The sequence below is a fragment of the Python bivittatus genome, unplaced genomic scaffold (genome assembly GCF_059951505.1).
Source record: "Python bivittatus isolate LINGU-HERP-01145 unplaced genomic scaffold, Pbiv_v1 ctg000570_np1212, whole genome shotgun sequence".
Taxonomy (NCBI): domain Eukaryota; kingdom Metazoa; phylum Chordata; class Lepidosauria; order Squamata; family Pythonidae; genus Python; species Python bivittatus.
In genome coordinates, this window is record NW_028277097.1 from 23,106,568 (window position 1) to 23,134,561 (window position 27,994).

The 27,994-nt window shown below is 41.9% G+C and overlaps 1 protein-coding gene across 1 annotated transcript; it reads right to left on the reverse strand.

Moving 5' to 3' along the window:
- Positions 1 to 338: 338 nt before the first annotated feature.
- On the reverse strand, positions 339 to 27,993 carry KIF24 (kinesin family member 24). Its single transcript, XM_025174342.2, has 13 exons — positions 27,812 to 27,993; positions 19,953 to 20,577; positions 19,559 to 19,748; positions 15,618 to 15,715; positions 14,033 to 14,248; positions 12,243 to 12,330; positions 10,677 to 10,798; positions 10,046 to 10,151; positions 9,280 to 9,351; positions 7,335 to 7,444; positions 4,826 to 7,033; positions 4,327 to 4,420; positions 339 to 2,302 (listed from the first exon to the last, which is right to left on the reverse strand). Exons 2-13 carry the CDS (start codon positions 20,558 to 20,560, stop codon positions 2,162 to 2,164), a joined length of 4,053 nt encoding a protein of 1,350 aa, XP_025030110.1. The 5' UTR covers positions 20,561 to 20,577; positions 27,812 to 27,993; the 3' UTR covers positions 339 to 2,161.
- Between the last annotated feature and the right edge of the window lies 1 nt (position 27,994).

Here is a 27,994-nt window from a genome sequence, read left to right on the forward strand (position 1 = left end):
TAATTAAATAAAACAAAATAAATGTATAACAGTAGACAGCCTACTCAAAAGTCATCCATTTTAGATCGCCTGGCCACAAGAAGCTGCAGCTTCCCAAAAAAAAAAAAAAAATCTACGGCCTACTTGGGGCTGCCGCCATGGCAGAATTTGGAGTGGGGGATGTTCACACCCACCCTAAAGCTGCAGGGAGTTAAATATAATATAAACCAGTGGAGTTCTTGAAGCAGCTATGAAGATGAGAAATGTGTGTTGGCATAAAAGATGCCTGCTCTTCCCCTAAAACTGGGTGTAAAATCTCATCAAATGGAATGAAAATCCTACCGAATCCATGGCAAGTAATCATTATTTAAATTTTATTTAATTGCATAAGTCAAGCTTAATTACCAAGACCCCACCTACTTTTGGGAGTCCCCAAAGCTTCACACTCCTGTTCTAAAGGACCGGCTGTGCCAAGATGTCACACCGCTCAGTTCCCTGATACGAAGCTCTGTAGCTGAGGTGATCTCCAGCATGACCACACATTGGCATAATTGTTTAAGCTCCTAAGCCCTTCTTCTCAATTGTGAATTATTCTTACAATCGAAGCGGAATTATATTTGATCTGGGTGCTTAATTTAAAGGGTATAACAACAAATACAGCAAATTTGTTAACTGAAGCAAAATTTCAGAATAAAATTACATGCATATTCAAACTCATTCTAACTTAATTTACATAACATCGCAGCAATCAGTCGTCTTAACTACTTGAACCACCTTCATTTATTCAAAGGTACTTAAAGACACTTTTTTGCATGGTAGTGCAAAATGCTTATGCAATATAGCTAAGCTAGCTTTTCAGCTGTTTTATTTAGGTGTGCTGCTCTCAGTACATCTGCTGGTTTTATATCCATTTTCTGTATTTCCAGGAGTCTTGCTAAAATAGTTAGCCCCAGTTCCTCTTTTAGCAGCCACTTCATATACGTCGTGGTTCTTTTCTGTTGAAGAGCCTATGTGACCGTGGCACTCTGGGTCCCAAAGCGTACATGAGGGTTCAAGAACAAACCGTTATCAAATGGCACCTGATACTGGACTCTGGTTGGAAGAAAAGCAAGGACGGGCTAAATGAAATGGAATATGAACAATGCCTTTCTAAACAGTATTCTCACTGGCTCCCAACTCTGGCTGAATTGCTCAGTCATGAGCACAACCCTGCTCTGCTTCTTTCGCAGTTGCAAGATGACCACCTAAATCTTGCCACCTTGGAGCACTAGAAGGAAATGAATCAGACTAGCTGAGGCATATCTTGTGGCAATCTGATCTTCAAGAACCACCAGGTTGGAATATATTGGGTCTAAGTCCTCTGCTCTAGAGTTATCATTCCTTTAAATCAGTCTTTGAAACTGCATAAAAGGCCTGAAGCAGGGCTGGGGCTATGACATGGCAGGGGAATACAACCATCTTCTACTAACTGCGTATGAACAAAAGTAGCTGCAGAGCTACCAGCCAAGTTTCTAATCTACCACAGAACTTCCTTGGTAGGAATCAGAAACTCATCCAGTAAACATTAGCATCAGCGCAAATATTTACCAGAGCCAATGTAAAGATTTCAGGTAGGAAGGCAGCCTTTATTCTGCCTGAGTTGTCCAAGTCACCCCTTCCATACACTCTGGCCTTCAACTTCCAAATGAATAGGCTGCTAGTTTTGTAGTGGAAATTTCAGTGGACTGAGAGCAGTTAATAGACAACCGGTAGCTGGAAGTATTAATGCAAAATGTTTGTTACGCAGGGGAGTGGGGAGGGAACATAGGGAAAAATGTGAACAGAAGTACAATTCACGCAGTTGTCTTTGCGTTTCACTGTTGTCCAATACCGGCGTTCACTCACAGCTCAGACGCTCCTCAGGCCCACACACAGCCAGGTGGGAAAACTGGATTCCTTTGGTAGCACCTAATATCCCCCTTCCTTTCTTTCAACGGACGCTGGCAGACCCAGTCTGATGCAGTTTGCGGTTTTGCAGATTACAGAGGAGGGAGAAAGCACCTTGAGCATCTGCCAAGTTTCTTTGTTAACTGAATGTACCTTTAGCTTCTTCCTGAGACATGCTGAGCATGAGACTCAAATGTCTTGGTACTTTAAGATGCTGTCCTGAGGCAATATGTGTCACAGCTGTATCACTCCATGGCTATGTTGAGGAAATTGGCAGCAATGTCCTACCACCTGAAGAAGCAGCAAAAAACAGCTGCAGCTGGGTTCGTGCCCTTCGGATGCATTCTGCTTTCAGCCTCAGTATTTCATCAAGTTTCATCACACAGTCCTCAAATTCCTAATAGAAAAGAATCCCAAGAAATAAAAATCAGGTGGCCTACTCATTAGAAATGCTTGAAAGAAAAACAGATGTTGTGCCATTATGTATTAAGATACCCAGCAGCACAAACTCGGGCTTTTAGATCAGTGTTCTTTTACAGATCAGGAGCTTAATTTTTCTTGACAACTTTTCCAAATTAAACTGATTATTCTGACTGCTGACATAAACTTGCGTGCTGGAATTCTTCACTAAAACAATGCTTTGAAAGCTATTCCTCTTGGAAAACCCTCTGCCGCTCTTTGTCACATAAGCCAAGTGGAATGTGTGAATGTAATCACTCCATCCTGCACTGGAGCGTTCCCTTGGCCTTTCCCGGCTACCTCAAAGGCGCCCACAGCAGCTTTGCAGTTCCAGCAGAAATGCTTCCTGCCCATCCACATGCAGGCAAATGGGAACAGCCTTCACAGCAGCCCTGTGAGCCTTCCAGAAACACAGCTCTTTTAACACGATATAAAGATGCTTTACTCATGCTAAATTGCTCTGCAAGTCGCTCTTTTTGCAAGTCCTTTATAGTTTTGCTGCTGATTTGCATGTATATTCTCAGAACCTAGGGATAGATACTACTTTTTCCTCCTTTGAAACAAATTGAGCTGATATTGTAGAAACATCAGTTTCTGTGAACAACTAATCTTGTAGCTTTTCTGTGCTTCTGCATTACTCCCAAGTCATTTATATATGTATTACCCACAATGAGTATTTTAAAAGGAAATGGCAAAGACAAAAGAAAGTGATGGGTGAAAGGATCTGGTAATCAGGGTTTATATAAGCATATATAAAAATATTTGGAGATTTCTTCCAATTACATAGGAAAGCATTTTTCTGCAATTTGAGAGCAAGTGTGATGGACTGGAATGGAGGAAGGGGGGTGAAAACGGTGCTCTCGTCTCCAGAGCAACGCTCTGGAGATAAGCGGAGAAAGCTGGCGCATCCCTAAACATTCCAGAAGATAGTAGAGAGTTGTGCCTGGGAACTACTGGTCAGTCTGAGAAGATTCTGTGAATAAGCGCTAGCTAATAAACCTTGCTGATTGAACCTGCACGGTCTCCAGGAGTTCCTTGGGCTAGGCCTGACATCAATCTTTTCAGACTGACCAGTAGTTCCCAGGCATAACTCTCTACTATCTTCTGGAATGTTTAGGGATGCGCCAGCTTTCTCCGCTTATCTCCAGAGCGTTGCTCTGGAGACGAGAGCACCGTTTTCACCCCCCTTCCTCCATTCCAGTCCATCACAGCAAGGGAATGAATGTGTACATTTAATTAATTGGTATTCACAGCATGGTGACATGAAGGTAATGGTAGGTAGCAGCAGCATTAATATTTTGGAGGTAAAGTGAAAAACTCTTGCACGAATGAGACATTGCTATTTTGGACAAGGGAAAGACCCTTAATACTGGCTCCAAAAGAATAGCTCAGTTGATGCTGCTTCAGCTGCAGCCAAGAGGTAACATGCTTTGGTACATGCTGGGGAAGAACTGGCTTGCCTCAACAGTTCTGGCTGGCTGGGGACTGAGAGAGCTAAACGTGTTCGGAGGAACCAGAGGAACCTGGGTAAGAAAGGGTCTGGCTGCATCAAACGCATGTTGTGGCTGCAAAGATTCTTGGTGTTTCCTTCAAAAGGCTTGCACCAAGGCAATCCCAGCAATGACTCCCATGACGACTCTTGCCTAGAACACCAAGATCATGGGTGCAGTTTGTTAAAGGTTAGATATGTAAGAAACTAACTTTCCCCACTAGGCACCCAGGGAGAAAAACGGGAGAGGGTGATATTGCTGCCCTGAGGAGCCTCCTTCTGCCTGTCAGAAAAGGGAGCTAGAGAGGTTTGATAGCCTTCCTCTTCCAGACATTATGTTTAATTCTTGGAAGGAAATTCTCTTCACAAACCCTTATAATGTGCTACTTCTGCTAAGTAATAACATCTCAGGACATGACCCATGGAGTAAAGCTCAGCTTCAAGAGGCCGTGGAGAACATTCAAAGCACTCACCAAGTCTGGCATCTTACTGATCAAGTTTTCTTCCTGAGAACACAGGGCTACCATTTCATCCAGTTGTTCTTGGTGGTTTTGAAGAACGAGCTGCCTGTGGGGCACAGTAAAAATAGCTCTCTTACCAAAATGCTTTATTTACTTCAAGGGTCTCTGGCCACTATAAGCCCTCAGATTTGGGCTACGTAGGTTAACCAACTGGCCAGCTGTCTGGAAACCTTCAATGGCCATCCTGGCAAACTCTGTAGTCTTTACTGTTTGAGCAGTCAAAGCTTCTCATTCACACAATCAGTAATTAGGACAAAAATCTTAAATATCTGTGATCTCTGTATTGCTGATTGCTGAAACCTCAGGCCACAGTTGCCCAGCAGCACTTGGCAGAGGCAAGATTAAAACCCAGATCTTTTGCTATGGAAATAGTAACGGAATATGCTCCCTGCGAGCAACAGCCTCTCAACCTATCCTATGGTCAGAAAAGAGGAGGATCCAGAAAACTCACCTTCCCAGCACTTCCTTATCCTTCAGGGAACCTTCAGCCAAATCCACCTGACCACAAGCATTCAGCGAGTTCTTTGCAGTCCCAGCAGTTGTCCCCTTGGATTCAACCCCTGAGTCCTGCTCCGTAATCTCATGATTATGTGTATTCTGAAGAGGTCCCACTTCCTCATTCTTGAATGCTGCTTCTGAAGGGCTGAGCTCCACTGTCCCATGGGACAGATCAGATTGCGATGCAGCACTTCTTTCTGAGAGCTGTTTGTTCTCTGCATTATCAGAGTTGGATAATGCATTTGAAATGGAAGATATCTCTCCCTTATCAACTGGACTGCACAGGGCCAAGGGCTCAGGAACCTCTTCTTTCCCCAAACCCAGCTGATCTGAACAGCTCCATGAAACAGCAATCTTTGTCATGTCAGGATCAGAATCATACTGTAGGACAGCTGAATATTCACTAGTTTGTAGGTTACCATGAAGCAAGGTACTTTCCTCCATGTGCCGAGGAAGGAGATCAGCCAGAGGATCTTCACTAGCGTAGCCACAAACACAGCTATGAAGTTCATCTAAAGCTGATGTAGCTCCCAAGAGAGAAGAATCATGAGGACTGTGACAAGACTGAGAAAGCCACTTGTATTTGGCCTCTGGAGAAAGAACCTGGCCAGCTTTTCTCCTCCAGGGATTTATTTCATGTATGCTGGATGTAGGGGATTGTTTGTTTTCATGAAAGTGCCCAGTATCGTCATTCCAACATTTTCTGGGGCTAAGGATTTCTTTTTCAATCATCTCCTTCCCTTGAGTATCTACTGACCCTGAATTAAGGAAGGATACTGTCAAAGGTGTCATCAGTTCATCAGCAAGGTCCATGGGAAAGTCTAAAGCTCCACAAAAGTCTGCTCCTCTGGGGAGATCCTTTTTTTCTGTAATTCCTGAAAATGCGGGTTCCAATAGGACAGCAGCAAGAGATGGACTTTGTGTTAATTTTCTTGGTACAGGTAAGTGTTCGTCAGGGCAACTGTGAGATGGACCTATACATTTAGGCTGCTTCTGCTCAACAAGCAATTCTTTGGAATTTATTCTATTACATATAAGGCTGTCTTCCTCTGAGCAATAAGGTTTCTCTGGTATGCCGTTGTTCAGGAAAGAACCAACAGCTGGTATTTCCTCTGAACTCCAATCAGATAGACTCTTACTGCCTTCTTCACAGCTGGTAGACTCTTCCTCGCTTGGTAAGACTGCTCCTTTCTTCTCAAACTCATACCATTTACAAAACAGCTCTTCCTCATTTTGTACACTCTGTTCTTGAATCCCACAGTCTTTCTGATGGAGGAAAAATGAATTCTGGTTGCACTTCCTTTTAGCTTCCATCTCCGCCTTCTTCTGACTGGGCCTGGGAGAGAAAGAGTCCTCACTGAAGTCGCTGTCATCCAGTTCCTCAAGCTGCATGGTTTCATCACGGCACTGAGGGGATACAGGGACTGGGCAAGACGCCTCTTGGATTACCTGGATCTCCTGGGGCTTGTACTGAGTTAAAAACTTTTCTAATGGCTGGTAGTTCAATTTCTGCTGCAGAAGAGGAGGCTGCTGGAACTGCTGATGATAAAGTCGAAGGTGCTGCTCCCGGTCTTTCTGATGTGGGGAAACACTTGTCCAGGCTGCAGTGCACTGTTCTGCAAATAGTCTCCCATCTTCTTCCAGGTGGTCTGATGGGTGATCTGAGTTATGATGGGAAAAATCAGCCCTGGAAACAAGTTGCTTTTGCACTGGTTCTACTTTCAGACACTTAACCCGCTGTCTGTCCTCCTGACCACCTTCTCTCCTTGCCATAAAGTCCTTCCCAAGGTGGCTTTTCTCAGAATGCAGTGTGGGTTCCTCAGCCAGCTTCTTGGCTGATGACTCTGTCTTCAGAATCCCTTTTACTGGGCTGGTACAGCCGAGCCATGGAGCTCCAAAAGGTTCTTTGCGTCCCTGTCCTTTTGGAGTAGAAGAGAAAGGAAGATGAGCTGGCTGAAACAGCAAAGAAGTCTTCATCTTCGTCACAGGCGTAGGTATTAGAGGGTGCTGCAACCCTAGCTTAACTTTTTTGGGAGAGCTCTTTCCTCCAACTTGCATGTAAGGAGAATTCTGGATACGCTTAGGAGACACATTTCCTGTTGCCCGGCGTCTGTTGGCAATCGGTGTGCAACATTTCATCCCTCTCTTCAACTCTTTTACTCTGACAATGAAAAAGCCAAGAATTACCAATGCCTTCTTAAAGATGTCTAGGTCACGTTTTAGAGCCAAGCTCTCTCAAGATGGCTTATAGAGAAGGAATAAAACACTGCGCCAATCAAATGCAATTGCAGTTACCATTTCAAAAGCCAGCCCTTCAACATCTGAGCCAGTAGTACTCTGCTTTGTAAGTGAGATCTCCTGCTGGGCAACAGAGGCCTGGCAGAGAACATCCATTTGCATTCCAAGCTAGTGCCTTGATCATTCAGACTCTTCTCTGGTTTTAAGTCAGTTCTGCCACTTACCTATCAGCATAGCGCAAGGTATTTAAGGTGTGCTCTGTGGCAATGTGGCTGGGTGATACGTTGGCTATCATGCATGTCTTGGAGTTTCCAACAAAAGAATCCTTTAGGACCTTGAGCGGGGAGAGAAGAGACGTTTTAAGCTCTTTGGTATATTAACTAGACCTTATCCAGCCTGAACCCTTGGGAAGAGGCATAATATCTAGTGAACAACCTAACAGGAATTAAGATATGCTCACCAAAATTTTAGCTATGTAGAATTTCTGGGATTACAACTCCCATGTTGGCTGGAAAGTTTAAGAGTTGCAGTCCTGATGCATCTGGAGGATGTCAGGCAGGGAAGGCTAAATTACTGCTATTTTCCTGAAGCTGATAAATTAATTCATTGCCCTGTTGAACCCAGGCCCTTAACATAACTTGTTAGAACACTATTGTTCACACTTGACTCTTATTCTGCAACTCAGAATTTCCCACCCTCCTTATTTGTAACTGTCTACTCTGACAGCTGCAAATCCAAATTATTTTATAAGTACTGGTTGATTACACCCCTACACACAAGTAAACATGTATAATGTGTGACTAGGACACACAGTGGATTACCAGAAGGGGACTCAAAAGATGATTTAATTCCTCACAGGAGAGGCAGTGTGATGCAAGGAACTATAGCCAGCTATAGAAGAGCAAGTTCTAGCAGGAAGGTCTTTGGATTCATCAGAAGTCAGTTTGGGGGTGTATGGGGCGTTTTGGTGCAAGCATTGCTTCTCTTGGTGAGAGGTGCAAAGTGTTGAGTGGAGTCCCATGGAGTGCAAGGACAAGGGAAGACCCAGAACCAAGGGATCTGAAGGACCTTTCCATTTGGTTTAACATCTGTATGAAACTACTGAGAGAAGGTATTTATCAGAGATACCACTGATGGTAGTCAGCTGTCTATTTCCATCCCAGACTAAGCTGGAGATGCCACAGAATTCTTGAATTGGAGCTCAGAGGCTATGAAGATCTGGATGGAACAAAACAGGCGAAAGCTGAAGCCAATCAAGACAGTTACTTGTTATGCAGAAGGTATTTCTGTCAGCTCCAGCAAAAACTTCTCATGGGATAGCCCTCTACCTGAAACAACATATCTGTGACCTGAGGGTCCTCCTGGACTCATGGTGGGAGGAAGCTGTGGCCAGGAGGCCTTCACTCAACTTTAGCTTGTGCGCCAGCTAAAGCTGTACCTGGAATGGGAGGCCTCACCCATAGTGACTCATGCTGTTACCACCACTCACCTGAATAACAGAAATGCACACCACAGGAGGGTGCCTTTGAAGACCATTCAGAAACTACTGTCCAAAATGCAGCAGCTCATATATTGTCAAGTCAGAGCCACCACAGATGTATAATATCTAGTTTATGGCTGCTGCACTGGTCATCAATAGGTTTCTGGGTGCAATTCAAAGTGCTGGTTTGGACCTATAAGGCCCTAGATTGCTTGCCATCTAGGTACTTTCAGAACTGCCAGCTCCATGTAGAAATAGTCTATCCAACCACTCTAGCAGGTGCATCCCGTCAATGTCTTTAGATTGTCCCCCCAGTCCATGAAGAGAAGGGGGGGCTCAAAAACAATGTTTTTCAGATGCAGCCCCCATACAATGGAATAGTCTCCCTATGGAAGTTAGGCTACACCCTCTTTGTTGGTCTTCTAGAAGTTATTTACCATGATGTTCTGGAGGGCATTTGGGGAATGATCTTGTCAGCTCTGCACTTATTCTGAATTTGTATACTTCTTGGTTATTCTGTGGTTATTCAAATTTTTGAAAAAAATTGAAAAAGGTTTCATATTTTGTAATGTAAACTGCCAGGAGTTACTTTTGGCAATTGGCACTATAGAAATTTGAGAGAGAGAGAGAGAGGGAGAGAGAGAAGTTGGTAGAATTGGGGGGAAAGTTGAGTCAGTCTCCAATACTACCTGCGTCAGCTTGCTTTGCCTGAAGGGAGTATGAGCATGTTCCTGATCTAATGCACGGATGCACTCTTTCAGCTAGTGACAGACAGAAAAGAAAAAATAGTGAGGATCACACAGACACTACACAGCAATATCTAGATGGGGCTGTTTTCTCACCAAACCATGCTGCACTCAATAGCTGAGGTTGCCAAAGATATGAGGGGGCCTCACAATTTGTGTCTTCTTTTCCCCCACCCCCCAATTTTCTGCAGGGGCTCTGTCAGTGTATTTCCTTGATAAGTCAGGAGGTTAGAGTAACAGCCTTGTCAGCTATCAATGCTTCTGGTCATCTCTGCTTTCTTTTCCCAAAACCTTCTCCATAAGTTAGCTCTTACTGCCTATTCATTTGAACTGCTTCCTTCCTTCCTCTGATTTTTTTGTTCTTTTTTACCAAAATATTTTCATATTAATTTTTAAAACTGAGACTATTTAACCATCCCTGCTGGTATGAATATATGAAACTGCTTTCTTTCTAAAGTCAGACCCCCAGCTGATCAGTTTAGCCCAATGGGCTGTGGCTTCTGGAGGTCTTGGCGCCAGAGCAAGAGGTGATGAAATTTGTACTCCATTAGATTGGAGAGACATTCTCACTGGCAGCTGCCTTTTTAGACAGGGCCCTTTCCCATCCTTGCAAGTCAGAAGCTGGATCTGTTTCAGGCACAGCAAACGCTCTGCCCATGAAGTGCAGCCTTCAGAAGAACTCAGCAGAGGAGACCGTGTGATTACTTACTGCTAGAAGACTTTGATTGATTTCTGCTCCTTCCATTTTTGTCTGTCTGTCAGAGTCTTTGGCATCAGCTGCCCTCTCACTGCCAGCCAGATCAATAAATGAGATTCTGGAAGACAACGTTAATTATTTTATGTTAACCTGCCAAATGAAGTTTTAGTTCCCACAGCCAGGCAGAATACACTAAGAGATGGTGGTTTGCTCAAGGATACTGAAGTACACCTCAAATCAACTGTTTCTTTAAAAAAAATGTTATACCGCTCTTTGATTCAACATTTCAAGGATGAAACAATAACCAATAAAAGCAGTAAAGGACCACGTTAACACTCCCAGCTCAGGAAAGAAAATCAAAAATTAAATGGAAAAATGGCCTGCCACCCAAGTGTTTGGGCCATCTGGTCACTATCCTGGAGATGACTTACCATTATGTGGAAACAATCTATGTGATCTCCATGAATTCATTTAGAAAGCTCGCATCCATGAAATGACTAGCTATGTTGAGCTGACATTAAGGTCCTCAACACACCTGCATGCGGGGAGGGAACTGGGCAAGGAAGGCCATCCAGCTCATGCTTTTTAGGACAGCACAAGGCCCAGCAACCGCACCCTGTATTTCCACTTCTTCTGTACTCACCTCCCAAACACTCTGTTTGCAGGATCTTTAATTTGAATCTGGATAATTGCATGGGAACGGGAAGAATCAGAGTTGACTCCAGTTGCTCCTGTACTGCGTTCCTTCCCTCCTTTCAGAATAACCTGGGGATGGTGGATGGAAAGCAGAGAAGTGGGTTGTTTTTTTGTTTTTGTTTTGCACATTATAAAATTGTTTTGAATTTCAGATTTACAAGATGATGTATTTCAAATAACCATTAGATCTCAAACACAGTTATGGGTATAGAGAAGGGATCAGATGGTTCTCAGTTTCAGTCTGTGGGCACAGGATTGTTATTCCCTTCTTCAGATGAAAAAGACACCCCAAACCTAAGTGCCAAATCGAAATGATTCCAGTACCAATAAAACAAAGAAGAGGTCAGTTCTGGAAGATATTGAACTATAATCTTGTCCAGCTCCCCGTCTCAAAAATAGGACTCTCCATCGATCCATCCATTTGCACCACATAGTCCGAGTTATAAAGTCCAGAGTGCACAACAGAACAGATGCATCACAGAGATGCTTAAGGGACCATTAAGCATTCGCACAGAACGTATACACAGGAGAAGAAGAGAGGAAAGAAAGTTCATCCAGAATCACAAGCTGGCAGGACCACTTTCTTTTCGTCAAATTTTATTTTGAAGTTCCCCTCCAATTTTTATAACATTTTTCACTTGCTCCCTTATATTTTCATTTCTTGCCATTTTTTTTCTGCTTTAAACTGTTAAGATCTAAAAGTTCAAAGTTTTGCCAGCTAAAAGGAGAGAACTGGAGGCTATTTAGTGCCTACATCTCATCTCCCACTTTTACTTTCATCTTCAAATTTCTTGAGCTGTAACTTCTAGGTCCTAATATTAAAGCCCCAAAATCCTAAAGTAGGGCAATGACTGAAAAGACTTACTTCAGATTTTGACTCAGGCATATGTAGCTTCTACAACAGCCCACTCTTTCTCCTCAGTGCCCAGATGTGGCCATGGAAACTTTAATCTACAAACTTTAATCTACTGCCCAGCCCAGAGCAAAATATTGATCTGATTTATCAGAACACTAACAGAACAAATCAGTATTACACCGTGGCTTTTAGGGCAGATCTCTTCCTTGCTCAGTTCCAGAACCTAGACATCATATCAGAACTCATTTGGATGGTGGCTTTTATTTTATTGAGGTAGAGAAGGTTTATGATAACTTCTTGCTAGATACATTCCATTTTGGGGATTAATAATGGTTAAGCCAAACTCTGTAATGCTCACGTTAAGTCTTAGCGCTATTATGGGATAATGTCTTTGTCAAGCGTGGGGAAGATCTGAGCCATGGGTCTTTCAAGCCATAGCTTCCTCTTCAACTGCCAGACCCCAAAGGTGCCTCCTGAGCAGTTTAACTGGAGCTTCCAAAGTTCTCCAAACTTTCCCTTCTTTCCTCCCTGGGTATTTGTTTCCCAAAATTCAGCTGATGGGGTAGGAGATGTAAGAACAGCAGGAGGCTAACAGGAAAGTTTTTCATGCACCACAGACACCAGAAGATAAATAGAATTCTAGACGGTCAAAATTACCTCCAGAAGCAAGTTGACGGTATTCACTTGGACCTCACGCAGCCCAACTATTTGTACAATATGCTTGCTATCTTCCCTTGCAAAAAGCCTGCAGAGAAATCTTCAGAGATTAGTAGAGAAACTTGGAAAGAGGTCCAACAAATGCTTTACAAATAAACTTTTAAAAAGTCTTTGTTACAATTATTTCCCATAATATATGGTCTAGGCAGATTAAAGTATTTCAACTACTTGGAAATTATTCTGAAGTATTGAAAAATAATGGCCAATCAGAACCAATACTTATAAAAAGAGATACTGATTGTGATGATAGTTAACTAAAAGACTGAGGAGAAAAGATACATTTCACCTGACTTCTAAATGATAACAGGATGAATAATAACTGCTGCTTGTCGTGTGTTCAATGACTGGACCACAACTCTAGAACTGTGGAGTCCCCAAGGACTCCACAGTTCAACCCTGAGCTACACATATTCACCTCTATTGGTACAACTCTAGAAGAGACCAATTTGTCTCTGAAAGATGTGGAGAATCTGACATTGGGCCTAAGATAATCATTTTAGAGGACAGAGTAAGTTCATGAGGCCGAAGGTTAGTTTGTAGATACTCAAGGACAGGGTAGGGAGGGCTTTACAGATCAAACCTAGTGTTTTCCAATATTGCCATGAAACAATGCAGATATTTAAGCACAGCCAAAATATATTAGTTATGGCCCCATTAATAATAAGGCATCAATATCAGCTTGAAATCTGTTTCTTGTCAGAACAGAATCCTGTCAAACACTAGTTGCATAGCTCCCTCGGTAATCTGAGGTATCTGTCACCAGCCCTTCCTTCTTCTCTGGCTTGAACTTCATTTTATTAGCTCTCATCTAGCCAACAAAGGTCATCAATGGCCCAACAGCCATTTGGCAGCCATGAAGAATAAGGAACTATTCCTACTCTGCATGCTGCTGCACATTCCTCTTCAGTGTAAAGATAGTGCTAACTGTTCTTGAAATACATGCCCATCAACTGGAGACTGGTTTTGGTCAATGCATGGTAACCCTGTCTATTCTGAAACAGTTTTCAAAGCTGAAACTTCTCATTTCTCAGTATCCATCAATGAATATATCAGCTAGGACAACCAGTAATGAGAAAAAATTAATTATATCAACATTTAAATAATCAGTTGCTGGTTGGAGTTAATAAAACACGGAGAAGATGAAGTGCTTACAGTCTTCTATCCCAATAGATCTCCAACAAAAACATACATACTGTCTGTCTGCTAGAAAGCAGTTCCTTTGCCAAGCAAGCCATCTCTTAGATTGCCTTGCTAAAGGAAGAAAAGCTACCATGACTGAGCCACCCAGCAACTATTAGCCTTATTAAATCATGCCAGGTACAGAGTATTTTTTTAAAGGGTGAGCTCTGGGAGGCTTCCACCAAATCAACTATACCAGCTGCTGTTTTATTGGGGAGGCAGGCTCATTTTGCCACAAAACTTCAGCTGCACGTTCTCAGGTGATCACAGGCTACAAATAAGATGCTCATGAGCTGTGGGTTGCCCCCTCCTCTGAACCAAGCCAATTATAGTGTATTCAGTTAATGATTGATAAACAAGCCAATGCTTACTGCTATACCTGAAACAAGCCTATTAGGTACATCAAACAAGTTGCACAATTCTGCAAACATTACTTTATCAAAAAAAGCAAACTAGTCTCTCTAGCTTTGGTGACTTCCATGAAGCTGTAATTCCACTGAACATCTGATTTACATCTTTTTTTCAAAAGCTGTGTTCTCAGAGTTAAATACCTCTTTCTTCCATTTAGCAGATCATAAAGTTGTCCACAGTAGATCTCATAAAAGCTGATCCAGACATGGAGGTCTTTTCTAGCCTGAGTTGTTTCTAGTTGCCTGAAAATCTCTTTAGCAGCCAAAGCGTAGAGACCTGGGTTTTTATGAGTGCCAAACATGGTGTACGTCTTTCCTGCCCCTGTTTGTCCATACGCAAAGCAAGTGGCATTGCCTCTGCAACCAAGAAAGATTTAAAATAACAATAAAAACCTTCTGTTAACAACTTAAATATGTTCCATTCTAGGTATGCTGTTTATTTATTTGAATAGCTATACCTTACAAAAGATAGCATAGAAAATTGAGGGGGGAAAAAGAAATCATAAACATTAAAATGTCGAAGGATATTCCTCTTTCGTTCGAACACAGTAACCCAAAGTGATATATTATTATACATGTATTATACAGGAGAAAATATATTTGAATAAAAGGTAGGGTAGAATATGCCTGGGAACTGAGGTAAACCACAATGATCAGTACTGGCAGAGATTTTTCTTAGTGCAGGACACCAAATTATTTGTTGTTTCTTCTGCAAAACAGATAGTAGGTGGGCTAAAGTGATTAATTTCCAAAGATTCTTAGCACAGCAGACTGCAGAACCTGAAAGCATAAAATTCCTGTTCAGGTTCCTGCTCAGCTATACTGATGATCAGATAAGCTTGCAAGTTAAGTCACTATAAGCCTAATTTACTTATAATAGCCTAGCCTACCTGAAAAATGACAAGAAAAACACACGAATACCTCAAATTCTGCAATCCATAAACCTCTTAAGTCAGAATAGTCTTCCGTGAAATAGAAATTAAGAGATAGCAGCTTCAGTAAGTGAACTGATGGGTATAAGCTTGGCTTGCTGAACTGAGCCTTCCTTTTGAATTGGCCCTTGCAATATAAATGCTCACAAGAGGCTCCTCTCTTTTTTAGCAAGAGCAAAACTGCATTAAAAGCAAGCATGACAACCCATAAGCTCAGGGCAGTAGTGGGTTTTCCAGCCATAATCTCATCTGAATGTTAAATTCACAGCAAAAGGAAAGTACTCGTGCTGATGCTTTCCCCAGTCATGTACATAAAATTCATCAGAAATATCCTTATCTCTCAGGTAGTGGGATAAATGCAAGCCATCAGTATTTTTCAATGGCTGGGCTCATGTGTTATGCTAAAACCATAATTTGGTGTGTTTGCTTATGGCTCAGTAAGATGTGAAGCTTCTAGCTCTGGAGTTTGCAGGGGCACAAATGTAACATGGCACAACTGCAGGCAGGTGTTACAATTGTGCCCCTGGGCTTTAAAACAGGACACAGCCCAATTCTTCATTCTCTTGGCTGTGTGCAACAGCATAGGCAATTTTTATTCTGAAGACCCATTTAGTTTTGAAGCTTCATTCGCATCACTTCTTTTGGCTTTTTAGAGTGCTTCAACTCTCAAAATCCCCCCCAAACTGAAGATTGCTGGACTGGAGATCCAGGTTTGGAAGGCATAAGATTGAAGGCTGATCTACATGAACAATGAAAATGTTAGTATGAAGAAATACTCAACAGTGATACTCTACCCACTAAATACATGCTGAATAAGAGGATGAGCGGTCTTCATGTACACATCTTGATTGGAACATGTCTCCCCAAAGACTTCATCGAAGTAAAACACATGCTGTAAACAACAAAAGGGATACTTAGAGGAAGAAAAAGATTTTAATTCCTTTAACTAGGTATAATGGTAGCAGGCATAACCAGGGGCATGGACTCATTCAAAATGATGAGAATGTTCTGATACTGCAAAGCCGCATTAAACCCCCGAGAAGCAGCACCATCAGCAACAGCAAAGAGATATAAAGGGGGGAAAAAAATCTGTCTCATTTTATTTCTAAGCTCCATCAAGTAGATGTCCCTGGGGAAAAGAAGCAGTGGGTGTAGCTAAAGTAAGATGGGAAAATTTTAGATACCTTTAAATGAGCAGTAATGTAGTTCACTGAATTGAATATTTTAAAGTTAAGGCCCCAAATCAGACAAACTAGAATACATGTTTGGGCTGGCAAAAAGCAAATTTCTATACATCCTTTTATTCAACAACTTCAAAAGCAAAACTTCCTACGCTGAAGGCAGCTTATCTCCAGATGACTATAGTGGTAGGTATCGATGTCTTTTTGGAGACACCCCATTCCTTTCATTTAAGTTCACAGAAAAGTATTTCATAAGAAGCTGTGCCCAAATTATCTTACATTTATCATCAGAATTTTATAGGAAATGCTTGGGAAAATTAAATATCGCCTACAAAAATTCCTCAGTTATCAGCAGGCCACAAAGCAGCTTTTGATTCTCACTGTGGAATTACCGGAGTTCCAACAGTGTGAGAATAAATAGTCTAAATAGATAAAATAAACAGAGTCCATCACCTTCCAAGGCTGTCTGTACCACGGTCTAGAAATCCATATCATCCGAAAGTTCTTCTAGATGCTCTGCTGAAATTCCCCCTTTTAAACATTTGTAATTTTTCTCATTTAATGAGGAAATGTTTAGTGTATGTACAAGATTGGGAGACTGACTGAAGGGCTACCCAAAATTTTACTGTAAACAAAACAGAAATTGAATCAAACAGACACAGCCCTCTTCTACACATGCTGAAAACTCCATTTATATGTTTCAACAATAGTGCTACAAAATCTGTACTTTGCATACACACGAAGGTCTCAAATAAAAGTGTGCTTTCAAAACAATTGTTATGTCAGTTTATTCTGGCAATCAGAGAAAGACCAAAAAGCAAGCACAACTCAATTCAGTGATGACCTTCTTATAGCACATTTATTTATTCATTCATTCAATTTATATAGCTGCCCATCTCAGACCAGTGACTCTGGGCGGCTAACAACAATAAAAACAGTCAACACTTAAAACAGTACAAAAAATTAAATATAAATAATATAGCCAAGAGATCTTAAAAAACCGTTGGTATCAGCATAACCATAAAACGGGGTCTTTTGCATGCTAGGGGCCCCAGGCCCAGGCATAAAGCCAGGTCTTCAAGGCCTTCCGAAAAGCCTAAGGGTCGGGGCCATTCTAATCTCAGGAGGGAGGATGTTCCAGAGGGCAAGCACCACAGCAGAAAAGGCACGTCTCCTGGCCCCCGCCAGCTGACAGTCCTTGACTGATGGGGCCCAGAGCATGCCCATCCTGCTGGACCGGATTGGATGGGCAGAAACAACCGGGAAAAGACGGTCCCTAAGGTAACATTCCTATACAGGGATTTGTTTATTTAAAAGTCAGCCATATCACACTCAGTAGTTGCTGTTAGGAAGAAGAATTAACAGCTAACCTGGTCAAGACTGATAGCAAACTGGTTGCTAGGTCACATAGGATGGTAAAGAAACAGGGAAAAGTTCTAAGTTTATGATCTGCATCTCCTGCAGGTTTCTGTAATTATTAATAGCATAGCTACAAAGAATCTGCCCATCTTTCATTCTACAATATTATCAGAGAAGCTAATTGACTGAAGACGCCCTATGATTTCTTCCTTCGTCAGCTGGGAAAAAAATCTTATTCAAACAAAAGAAGAATGGAGCATGGTCTACTGAAATGCAAGCTTCTAGTCTGAAGGACACCAAAAAAGAGGGCAAAGGTGGAGTAAGTATTCAGGATGACGGAGCATGTGTACTAAAGGGCTGTGCTGGTTCTCCTCTGCAAAGGGGAGGTAGGCAAAAGAGAATTTGCTAGGCTGATAGCTATTTGTTCAGCACAGAAGCCTCAATCAAATGTAAAAACACTTTCTACTAGGAAAGAGCATATGCCATGCAAAGAAATACATTTAATATTTGGAATGACAGATAGTCTTCCTGCGTTACAGAAGCAAGCATATTATAAATCAATTTGCGATCAAAATGCGAGTAAATGTCACCCTAATATGGAATGTCCCCCAGTAATGACTAGCCACGCAACTCCAGCTACCTATCCCTGTTCCAGGAACTGAGAAACGGACCGTCGCCTTTCCGTGTGTTTCAGAATGTTGCATCACTTCATGAGTAACCTCTTCTATGGCCCCATGGCCGTTAAGCCTCTGGGTAATGTGGGTCGGCTTGGTTGCTGCCCCGGCTGTGACATCTCTTCTTCTTTGTTTTTATTACTGTATTATTTTATTTATTTAGAGACACTGGCAGTTGGGCAGTGTAAAAATGTAATAACAACAACATTTTTCTTTTAGGATGTTGGGGCTGTATCCCAAATACAAAAAAAATTACATTTAGAATGCTACCACCTTAATAATGAAGCAGTCATTATTCTGACAATATTAACTCTCATATTGCTATAATGCAGGCGATGTCCCAATACAATCAAGCTTATTAATTTAAAAAAGAACGAATTATTGGAATGGGGGAGTTCCTTTGACTTTGGAGAGCAGATAATGAGTGATTGCACTCTTCTAGAGCAGGGTGAAATATAGCCAGACCTTCACTTCTCCCCCTTCCTGCTGCATCTTCCTCTTTCTCCAGGTCTGGGCATGGCCTGGGTCTCTCTCCTCCATGGATACAGAGGTTCAAATTATTTTTCACCAGCTGACGGCTTCCCTTGCAGAACCCTGCTTCCCAGATTATCAGTGCTATGATTAGCTGATGAACAATGCCAAGGCCACACTTGGGGTTGATTCATAGGCCAGGGCTACATTCCCAAAAACAGATGTGGCCAGAATAAAAGCTAATGTTGATTAAACTGGCGACCACATATACCCCTGGGTTCAGCTAGACTGGGGGGCATGCAATGGAGCCAACTCCCACCCTCAAGGGTTAGCAAGGGTCTTCAGAAGAGAATTACACTGATGATCATATTCCTCAGCTGTTCCAAGAGGGCTGCAAATGAACTGAGGAATGGCCCTGCGGGTTGTAAGTCAGCCATGAGCCACATGGGGCCTGGTTTGCCTAAATATGACCTGGAAAGTGGATTGCTGCTGAACTCCTAAACAGTGCAGATACCAAGCTTACGTTTTAATCATTCTCACAGGACGAAACTCTTGCTGGGAGTAACGAACTCCATCAATCATCAATCATGCTTTTAGAAAAAATGTTCTCCTAGATGGTGGCTACTTAAAAATGTGCAAAAGCTTCAAAACTACAGGATTCGGCAGCTTCCTTGTTATCAGAACTGCATGCCACAAACATATACCTAGGATTGTAACAAGAATGGCTCCTTTTGAGCTTCTGTGAACAATTCCAGGAGTTAGGTAACGTCACTAATATTTTTGGAAGGAACCCTTCTTCATTTATTATTTTCCTAGAAGTCCTAGCAAGACACAACAGTGCACTCTCTCTTGAATAACTCTTTGAATGAACTTTCTGCTGCTTTTTTAGTGCCCTTAATTTTACAGATGTTTTGGCCTCCTGCTTTTTAAGTATCCAACTCAAAATAGTTCAGTTTGACTCTTTCAACTTATAGTTGAATATGTGCTAATTGTAAAGATCTCTCTCTCTCTCTCTCTCTCTCTCTCACACACACACACACACACACTAACCTGCAAGATGTACTGGGTGAGGTCAACTGCCTCTTTTTTCTCATGGAGCAGAAGAGTTTCTTTGTCTTCCACTGTGAGAATGTTCACTTCTCCACGCCTCTCTTCTCTTAAACCGAGAGGGCGTTTTCGCACACACACACGGATCTTGTCTGTTTCAGTCCATGGTGTCTCTTTCTCAGAAGCATTAGTTCTACAAAATATAGGATTTCAAATGTGCTGTTATCACATCCTTCAGATGAAAGCATGCAAAATGATATGCATACAATAAAATAGTATTTAGAATCTCCGGTACCCAAATTTTATTTTATTTAGTAAATATAACCTCCCATCAAATATATAGGACAGAATGTTAGCCCCTTCTACATGAAAAGAAGTGAAAATGAAAAATTATTACCTGATGTAAGAATGAGGCACTCCATAATTGTACCCTGAAATATGAGCTACTCTCTGTACAAAGGAAACATCAGTGTCTCCTAAAAGAGGCGCAATATCATTAGATGAGCTTGGAGCTGGAACAGCAAGCTGGTCCTCTGTCCAAACTGCAGGTGCCTTCAGAGAATCCTTTCTGGGTCTTTTGTACGCAACGTCACGGCTGAACACTGCAGCAGGCTCATCTTTACTCTCATTTGAAGAACTGCGGGATAAGGTGCATAACCCAGGTACAAACTCCTTTCCTCCATCTTTTTCCTCGGAGAGGGAATCAAAATGAAGTTGTCTCCGAGGGCCAGATCTGGTGAGCTGGGGTCGAAGGTAGACAGCACTTTTCTGAAAACCTTCTTCTTTTTTCCTCACTGCTTCCTCTTCAGCCTGCAACATTTTAATAATTCGAATGAGCTGGAAGAGGCGCTTGCGGTCCTTCATGTTATGAACTCCAAGTTTGGTGTAATCTTTCATGGAGACCTTGGCAAGTTCATCTATCTTCTGAAAGCCAAGGGCAGTAAAATGGGGATAATATTTTTGAAGTTCTGCCTCACAGAGGCATTCATACAGACATGAGGCCATCTTCTATTCACTGTTGCCTAAATAGTTAAGAAAATAGTTAAGGCAAAATTAAACCTTTCTATATCAAAAAAATGGTTTTTGATAATATGGGGAAAAATCCCCAAGCACTGCTGAGACAAAATTCTAATTTCATGCTAACAGTTTGACTGGAATTGCAATAACTTGCAAGACTATATTAGGATCATGGGAACAGTCCTCAGGAGACAAAACCCATTGTTGCATAATCCCCCACTACCCAGTCTACATCATTCAATTCTGTAAATGGTCAATATTTTTCAATACTAAACAAAAAGTAATTTAATACAATGTGAAAACAATACAGTATAGCCCTTAGGGTTAATTTTTTATCTGATTGCCTGGAAAGAGCGTCTGTTAAATACCCTCAGAATTTCAGTGAACTTAGAGATGAAATAATGTTTATAAATGTTTTTTTTTTAAATCTCAGTTGCTTTTACACTACTCTGCAGCAGACCAACAATTAGGGAGTTAAAGGACAGGAACTTACCAAAATTCCCCCATAAACAAATGAATAAAGAGTTCTGGAAAGTTTCTAGGTTATATTTATATCCCTCCTAATATTTTTTCTCCTCTATCTATGCACCCACTTGGGTAATATTTTATGTGGCTGTTGAACAGAACCTTAATTTTCACAGTAAATATATCAGCCATTAAGATACCATAATACTTTTAATTTATTTTTTGTTTGGGCAGACCAGCAAAGGCCATCCCTCTAGAAAATGCGCCAAACTAGTTACACATCCAAAAATGTTGGTTTTGTTTATTTTGACTGAAGTCCTCATTTGGATCTGTTTTTTTAAAAAAAACCTTCAGTCTACCAGATAGATTGATAACTCATTCCCACCTCAAAATGTACATACAATTGCAATTGCTTTTACCCTTTTTAAAAAAATGACAATATCAGAGAAAGAAAACCACTGTTAAATTGTCCTAATACATAAAGTCTATGCATCAGAACCCTCTTCATTGTCCTGCTTATATTAAGAAACAGATGATTTCAAAGTTACAGCCACAGAACACCAGTTACTGGGGAAAAGAGATTCCAACTGCCCTACGCCTCCCACTAATTTATAAACCTAAAAAGGCAGAAGAATGAACATTCCACCTTTTTATTAAAAGATGGCTTTCATTTCTCTAATCAATAACATCACATCTATTAAAACCATCACCATTTTTCAGGAGTCCCAAAAGCAGCACTACTGAGATAGTGCAGGGTATATAGAAAATAAAATTAGTTAATCAGTCAATCCAATCCAGGTACAAAGGTTCACAGGAAACAAGGGAACCACAGCCACTTACTTGTTTTCTCTTCCTTCCTCAAGTACTGAAGTTTAATGGTACAAGCAGCAGAAATCAGCATAACTAAATTTAGATGCATCTTTTCTAGCCAGCTGTTTGCCCCATGTGCTTCCTTGGTTAACGATCAGAGACTATGAAATGGATATGGATGGATTCAAAAGGTCTTGCCACAAAGGCAAAAGGACTTTTGCTTATATTAAGAGATAAGAAGCTGCTCCAATCTTAAGTATAAAACTGCTACTCCTGAAATAAGAAAGTTTACTTCAGACTAAACACATCTAAATGAGTTTAGTGCAAAGTATTTAGGAAGAGCAACTTAAAAGGCAGAACAATTTTCAACAGGTGGGAGATTTCTCCATAGGGAGATACACACAATTTTTAGTTTGAATTTAAATCAGAAAAATAAAAGGAGAAGTTTGATTAAAAGCCTTAGGAACCTAATGATCATAGACATCTGCAGAGTGGACATCTCTACTTGATGTACGTTTTACCCCAATTATCTTTCAAGGAGCATAAGCAGTACAATAATATCGTTACATTAATAATATAATTGTAGAATAATATGCTAAATGGAGCTGCCCTTGAAAATAACTTGAAAGTTGCAGCTGATCCAGGACACAGCTGCCCAGGCAGTTATACTAGGCCCGTTTGCCATTGCTGCTCCACAAGCCGCACTGGTTACCAGTAGGCTTCTGGGTGCAATTCAAGATCCTAGTTATCACCTGCAAAGTCTTTTCATGGCATAGGGCCTGTCTATGTCTCCTTTAGAATCTGCCCGTCCTGTCCTATCTGACACAGCTGGCATGCTTTGGGTTCCATCAATTCCTGGCCTGGTTCAAACAGGCCCTTAAAACCTGGCTCTTCCTCCAGACCTTGGATTAGTTTGGCTAGTGGGCCCTTTGTGAGAATGCGCTATGGTTAAGATGTTGGTTTTGTTTTCTCTGGGTATTTGCTATTTTTTTGTCCTATAATTACTGTTCATTTGTTTTTACTATTGTATGCAGCCCAGAATCACTATGGAGTCAGAAGCCTTACAAATATGATAAATAATTTCTCAACCGATTTTGAGATAGGCTAAGTAAAATGTCAGTAAGTGGATGAAATTTTTCCCACAGAATGAGGAACTGCATCTATGCCTTCCAATTTAAGGTCCCAAACCTTTGCCCTCCTATGCTGCAGTTGTTGCCTAAAATGGCCTCCCTATCGTCTCTACAAATTTAACAGCTGCATAAGAAAATTCTTCAGAAGTAAATGGTCTTTCTTTGCTATTTTTTTAAAAGAAATACCTTCCTGTTTTGGGTGCTATATGATGGCACATAAATAGGGTGTGTGCACTTTCCCTTTATATAAGTATTTATTAGACTCATATTATCTGATAAGGCAAAGATACCCACAACCATACAAAAATGAAAAAAAAAATGGCCCCAAGCTGACAATAGCATCACAATCACATCACTGAGATTTCCTAAAAACATTTTTTGGAGACTAGTTCTGAGACATGCTAAACCACCAAGAAATTTCTCATAGGAATAAATGGCATCTTGGAGGGCGATCTGCATTAGGGAGTGGAGAGGAATTTTGCACCGAGATTTAAATTTCAACAAGAACAGCTGTTGTTATTTCAGTCTATTTTTCTCAATGAAAAACGATACTGGGGCTCACAGTGATAATCTTGCCTTGCCCAAAGGAAATCGTTCCATCGCATTCTTCAGGATGTTCTACATTAGCCTTCTCAACTAATGCTTCTGACAATAAAAGACCCAGAAGGAACCTCATCTTAACAGGATTCCAATACATGGGGAGGCTTGGAGTGGAGGGAGAAAAGAACAAATGACTCTCCAGCTAGAACAGAGAGCCTCTCTTCTGTTTCCACGGAGGAGTGTCACTTTCCTGTTCTCTTCGCAAGAAAACATCGTAGCCATGAATGACTGGTAACACCTTGGCCTTCCTATAGTATATCAAAACTCTTAGAAATCTCCATTCTGCCAATTCTCCCCTCATTTTTTAATAACAGAGTTTGCGAGGAAGAATGAAGGAATAAAAAAAAAACATCAGAAGGAGTTCTATAGATGTCAAAGCAACTGGAAATACTGATCCAATTAAAGCAAACCCCCCCCCCCCCGCCCACCAAACCTACTAAATGAACTTCATCAATTTCCTGATTATTCTTTCATACTAGCTTTAGCCTGATGATCTCACTGGAAAACCCTCTACACCACAATTGATACAGGGCATCTGCTTTAAGCAACAGCTGATGTGGAGCCTGGAAGCCTCTCATTTTCCTGGTGCATGAATAAAACAAGTCTGGGTTATCCCAGGAAGCTGAAAGTAGTAAATTCTTTCCTGTAAGCAAAGCTTCCAGAAGTCCAAGGATGTTTTCTTCATTATCTTCCTACATAAAAGAAAGTAGGTCATTACATACTTGATGTTTTTAATTGCTTCATTCTTGTGCTTGGGTGAGGTGTCTTTGGACAACAACCCGTGTTTTTTCCTTCAGGCTATACTGTAGAATGATAAGAGGAGGAATCTCCTAGAAAAGCAACCCATACTTCACCGAGAGCTTGTTCCAGCTCAGAAGAAGAGATCACAAAGCTCAAGGGAGCCTTGAGCAACCTGCTGGCAATTATGGGATTGGTAGTTCCTAGCAAATTAGCGAGAATGAGAGTAAAAAGATCATACAGGTAGTCCTTGTCTAGCGACCACAATTGGGACCGGCAACTTGGTCATTAAGTGAAGTGGTTGCTAAGTGAAACCACGATCATACTTATGATCTTACTTTAGCTTTCCTTTGCTTTACAGACCTGTGAAGGTCATAAATGCAAGGATTGGTTGTAAAGTTACTTTTTCATCTCTGTCATAACTGCAAACGGTCACTAAATGAGGCAGTCACTAAAGGAGGACTACCTGTGCTATCTTTTACTGAATACAGGTAGTCCTTGACTTACGACCATTTGTTTAACGACCATTCAAAGTTATGACAGTGCTGAAAAAAAGTGACTTATGACTAATCCTTGCACTTACAACTGTTGCAGCATCCCCACGGTCACATGATCAAAATTCAGGCACTTGGCAACTGGCATGTATTTATGACAGCTGCAGCATCCCAGGGTCATGTGATCGCCATTTGCAACCTTCCCAGGGGACTTCCAACAAGCAAAGTCAATGGGGGAAGCCAGATTCCCTTATTGACCATATGATTCACTTAGCGACCATGGTAAAAAAGGTTGTAAAATCAGGTGCCACTAACTTAACAACCGCATTGCTTAGGAATGGAAATTCCTGGTCCCAACTGTGGTTGTAAGTTGAGAACTCTCTGTATAGTTACAGCAGTATATCTGAAAGTCACCCAGTCCATTCTTCAGCGCATCACATAATCCTCTCAAACCATATTTTGGGCCTTACAAAATTGGGCTGTAGTTACTATGCTTGTGCAGTTCTTCTCTGAAGTCCAGAAAAGAACTACAAATTGAAGCTGAAACATGAAGTCTTTAACACAAAGAATATGTGCCTTTGCTATCCTGAAGCCCTCTGCAGCCTTGGAGTAAACCTACTCAAGAGGATCCAGACATGTGATGCTGAAATGATTCAAAGAGGGTGAATGTGCCTCTCAAGTCAGTTTCATCAAAAGAACTAGACCAGCTTGGGAATCCAGAGATTCTAAATGGTAACGGACATGCAGAATGATTAATGTATTATTCCACACAATTCCTTCTTACTTCCAGAAAGACTTTGAAGAAAAACAAGACACCCTGCAGTAGAAGGAGGAGATCCTAGTTGTCCTACCTTCTCTTGATTCTACCACAGCCTTGAAAATATGTATGAAAAGAGTCGTGCGTCTTCTGGTCACCTGATTCCTCTGATCCCTTCCACTACCAACAATGGCACAAGAACTGTCTCCCAATGGCTGCTGCCTATTTAAGCCAGAAGAAGCAAATGCTGCAAATTAATGATAATATTTATCAGTCAGGCAATCAGCAGCCCTGTCCTTCTCCCACACTATTCATAGATCTACCACATCAGTCCAATAATCTAGTCCCAGTCCATAAACCAGGAGCAAGCAAGAGAAAGCCATGGTATAAACATAGCTTCTTACTCAAGGAATGGGCAAGGTATGTCATTTTTTTTTTGGTGAGCTGCCTAGAGTAACTTATATAGTGAGATGGGTAGTGTATAAATTTGATTTATAAATAAACAAACAAATACCACAGAGAGAATAAGATCCACCACAGGATTATACACACCTGCTAATAGTTCCTTATGGCTGCTCCCAAAGGAAGCTGCATTTCAATAATTCCTGAGCAATAAAAGGATACAGGACTATGTGCTAAATGACCCAAGCGTGGGATCAGCCTACTATGTCATCTAGCCTATAATTTTAATGCACAACATTGTCTCAAATAGTCACTCATGCCCCTGCCACTTCACATCTGGACTACTACAACCTGCTCTACATGGGGCTGCCTTTTAGGATTACTGGGAAGCTGCAGCTGGTTCAGTATGCAGCAGCCTGAGTTATGGGTTTGCACACCTTTGTGTGGCACTTCTACTCAGCAGTATCCAAAGGCCCTCGGATGGCAAAGCTCACACTGAAAAAAGGAGGGGTGCTGGCATTGCAATGCCACAATACTACTTTTGCCAGTCTGACTCCCTGTGCCTCCTCCACAGACAGTGCTGCTTCTATTCTGGGCACTGCATTCCCTGCTAGTTAGAGGTGTCAGCTGTTACCTTCACAGCTGTCTGTGGCTCAGAGCTTGGGGATCTCTGGGGCCCTGCTCCAAGTGGAATTTGCCCATCTGATGAAATCAAGGAGAAAAGGCATGCTAAACGTCCCACCACCAAAGAACCCCAAAGTCAAGCCTTGGTATCCTCTGGAATAGCCTTCCCTGGGTACAAGGATGGCCCGTTCCCTCTTTAGGTTGCAAAAAACTGAAGACTGGGCTCTTTGGATGTCCTTTGGGGATGGGTGACACGGATGGCTAAAGTACCCATGGGCATTTGTGTGCTAGAGAGGGAGCAGTTAATGGTGTGCTAGCTGTTTTCTGATTCCATTTGGTTGTGTGTACTGTTTGAACCCTATTGCTGCATCCTGTTAGCCTTACAGAGGTCTGTGAATACCTAGTTCTTTGCCAAGGCTCTGGACTAGGATAGAAGCGAGTTCAGCAAATGCAAGAGTATGTAGAGTTTATGGGATGTTGCGGCACTGTGGTTGGGATATATAGGCTTGTCATGGGGCTTGGTCAGTTTTCTTTACAGTATTCTGTTTTTATTGAATATTACTGTGAGCTGCCTAGGATTATCTTCTACAAGACAGACGGTCCTGTAAGTTTCTAAATATAAAAATAAAAACAAAGTAAATCCTGGCCCATACACTGCCAGGAGTCATCCAAAGGGAGCGACACAAAAGCCTTAGTTAGTTAATTAAACGCAGCTTTTGAAAAAGAAGAAGCGACTCAGGTCAACGAAAGACCAGAGGAAAAGAGAAGGAAGCAACCAGACCAGCTTCACCCCGCACCAGGGAAGTACCGCATCCCTCAAGCCACCTTCTCCAATGTGGTGCCCCTGGGCCAAGGGGCGTCCGGGAGGGGGGAAAGCCCCCAAAGTTTATCTTTGCCTCTTTCCCTCGATTCTCCAGCAGATTCCAGGATTGCTCTTCCTTCCAGGACTTTCTGATTTTTCTAAAAAAAAAGTTTAAGCAAGCTAATACAGTCAAATACAGCCTGGCCGCCTGTTTTTCAGAGAAGGAAAAGTCCAGCGCGAAGCGAAGCATCACTTTTAAACGGTCACAAGCGATACCAACGCCACATCTTCCATCTCAATAGATTATTATTATTATTACTATTAGGCTTCAAGCACGACGGTGCGGCCATCGCGGACTCGTTGCCATGACAACAGGACCGAGGCCTTTCCGCGTCCTGTCCGCGCCGCTGTTCTTACCGGAGGGCTCCTTCCCTAGCCTTCTCCCGGCGACCTCTTTCTCTCCCCCGCGCGGCGGCGCCTCATCTAAACCCCCCGAGCTTCTCTCTCGGGGCGCGGTGAAAACAGAGCCGGCGAGGCCGCGTCTCCATGACAACGCGGCCAAGCCTACCTTCAAACCCTCGCGCCGCTCCGGCGCGCCCT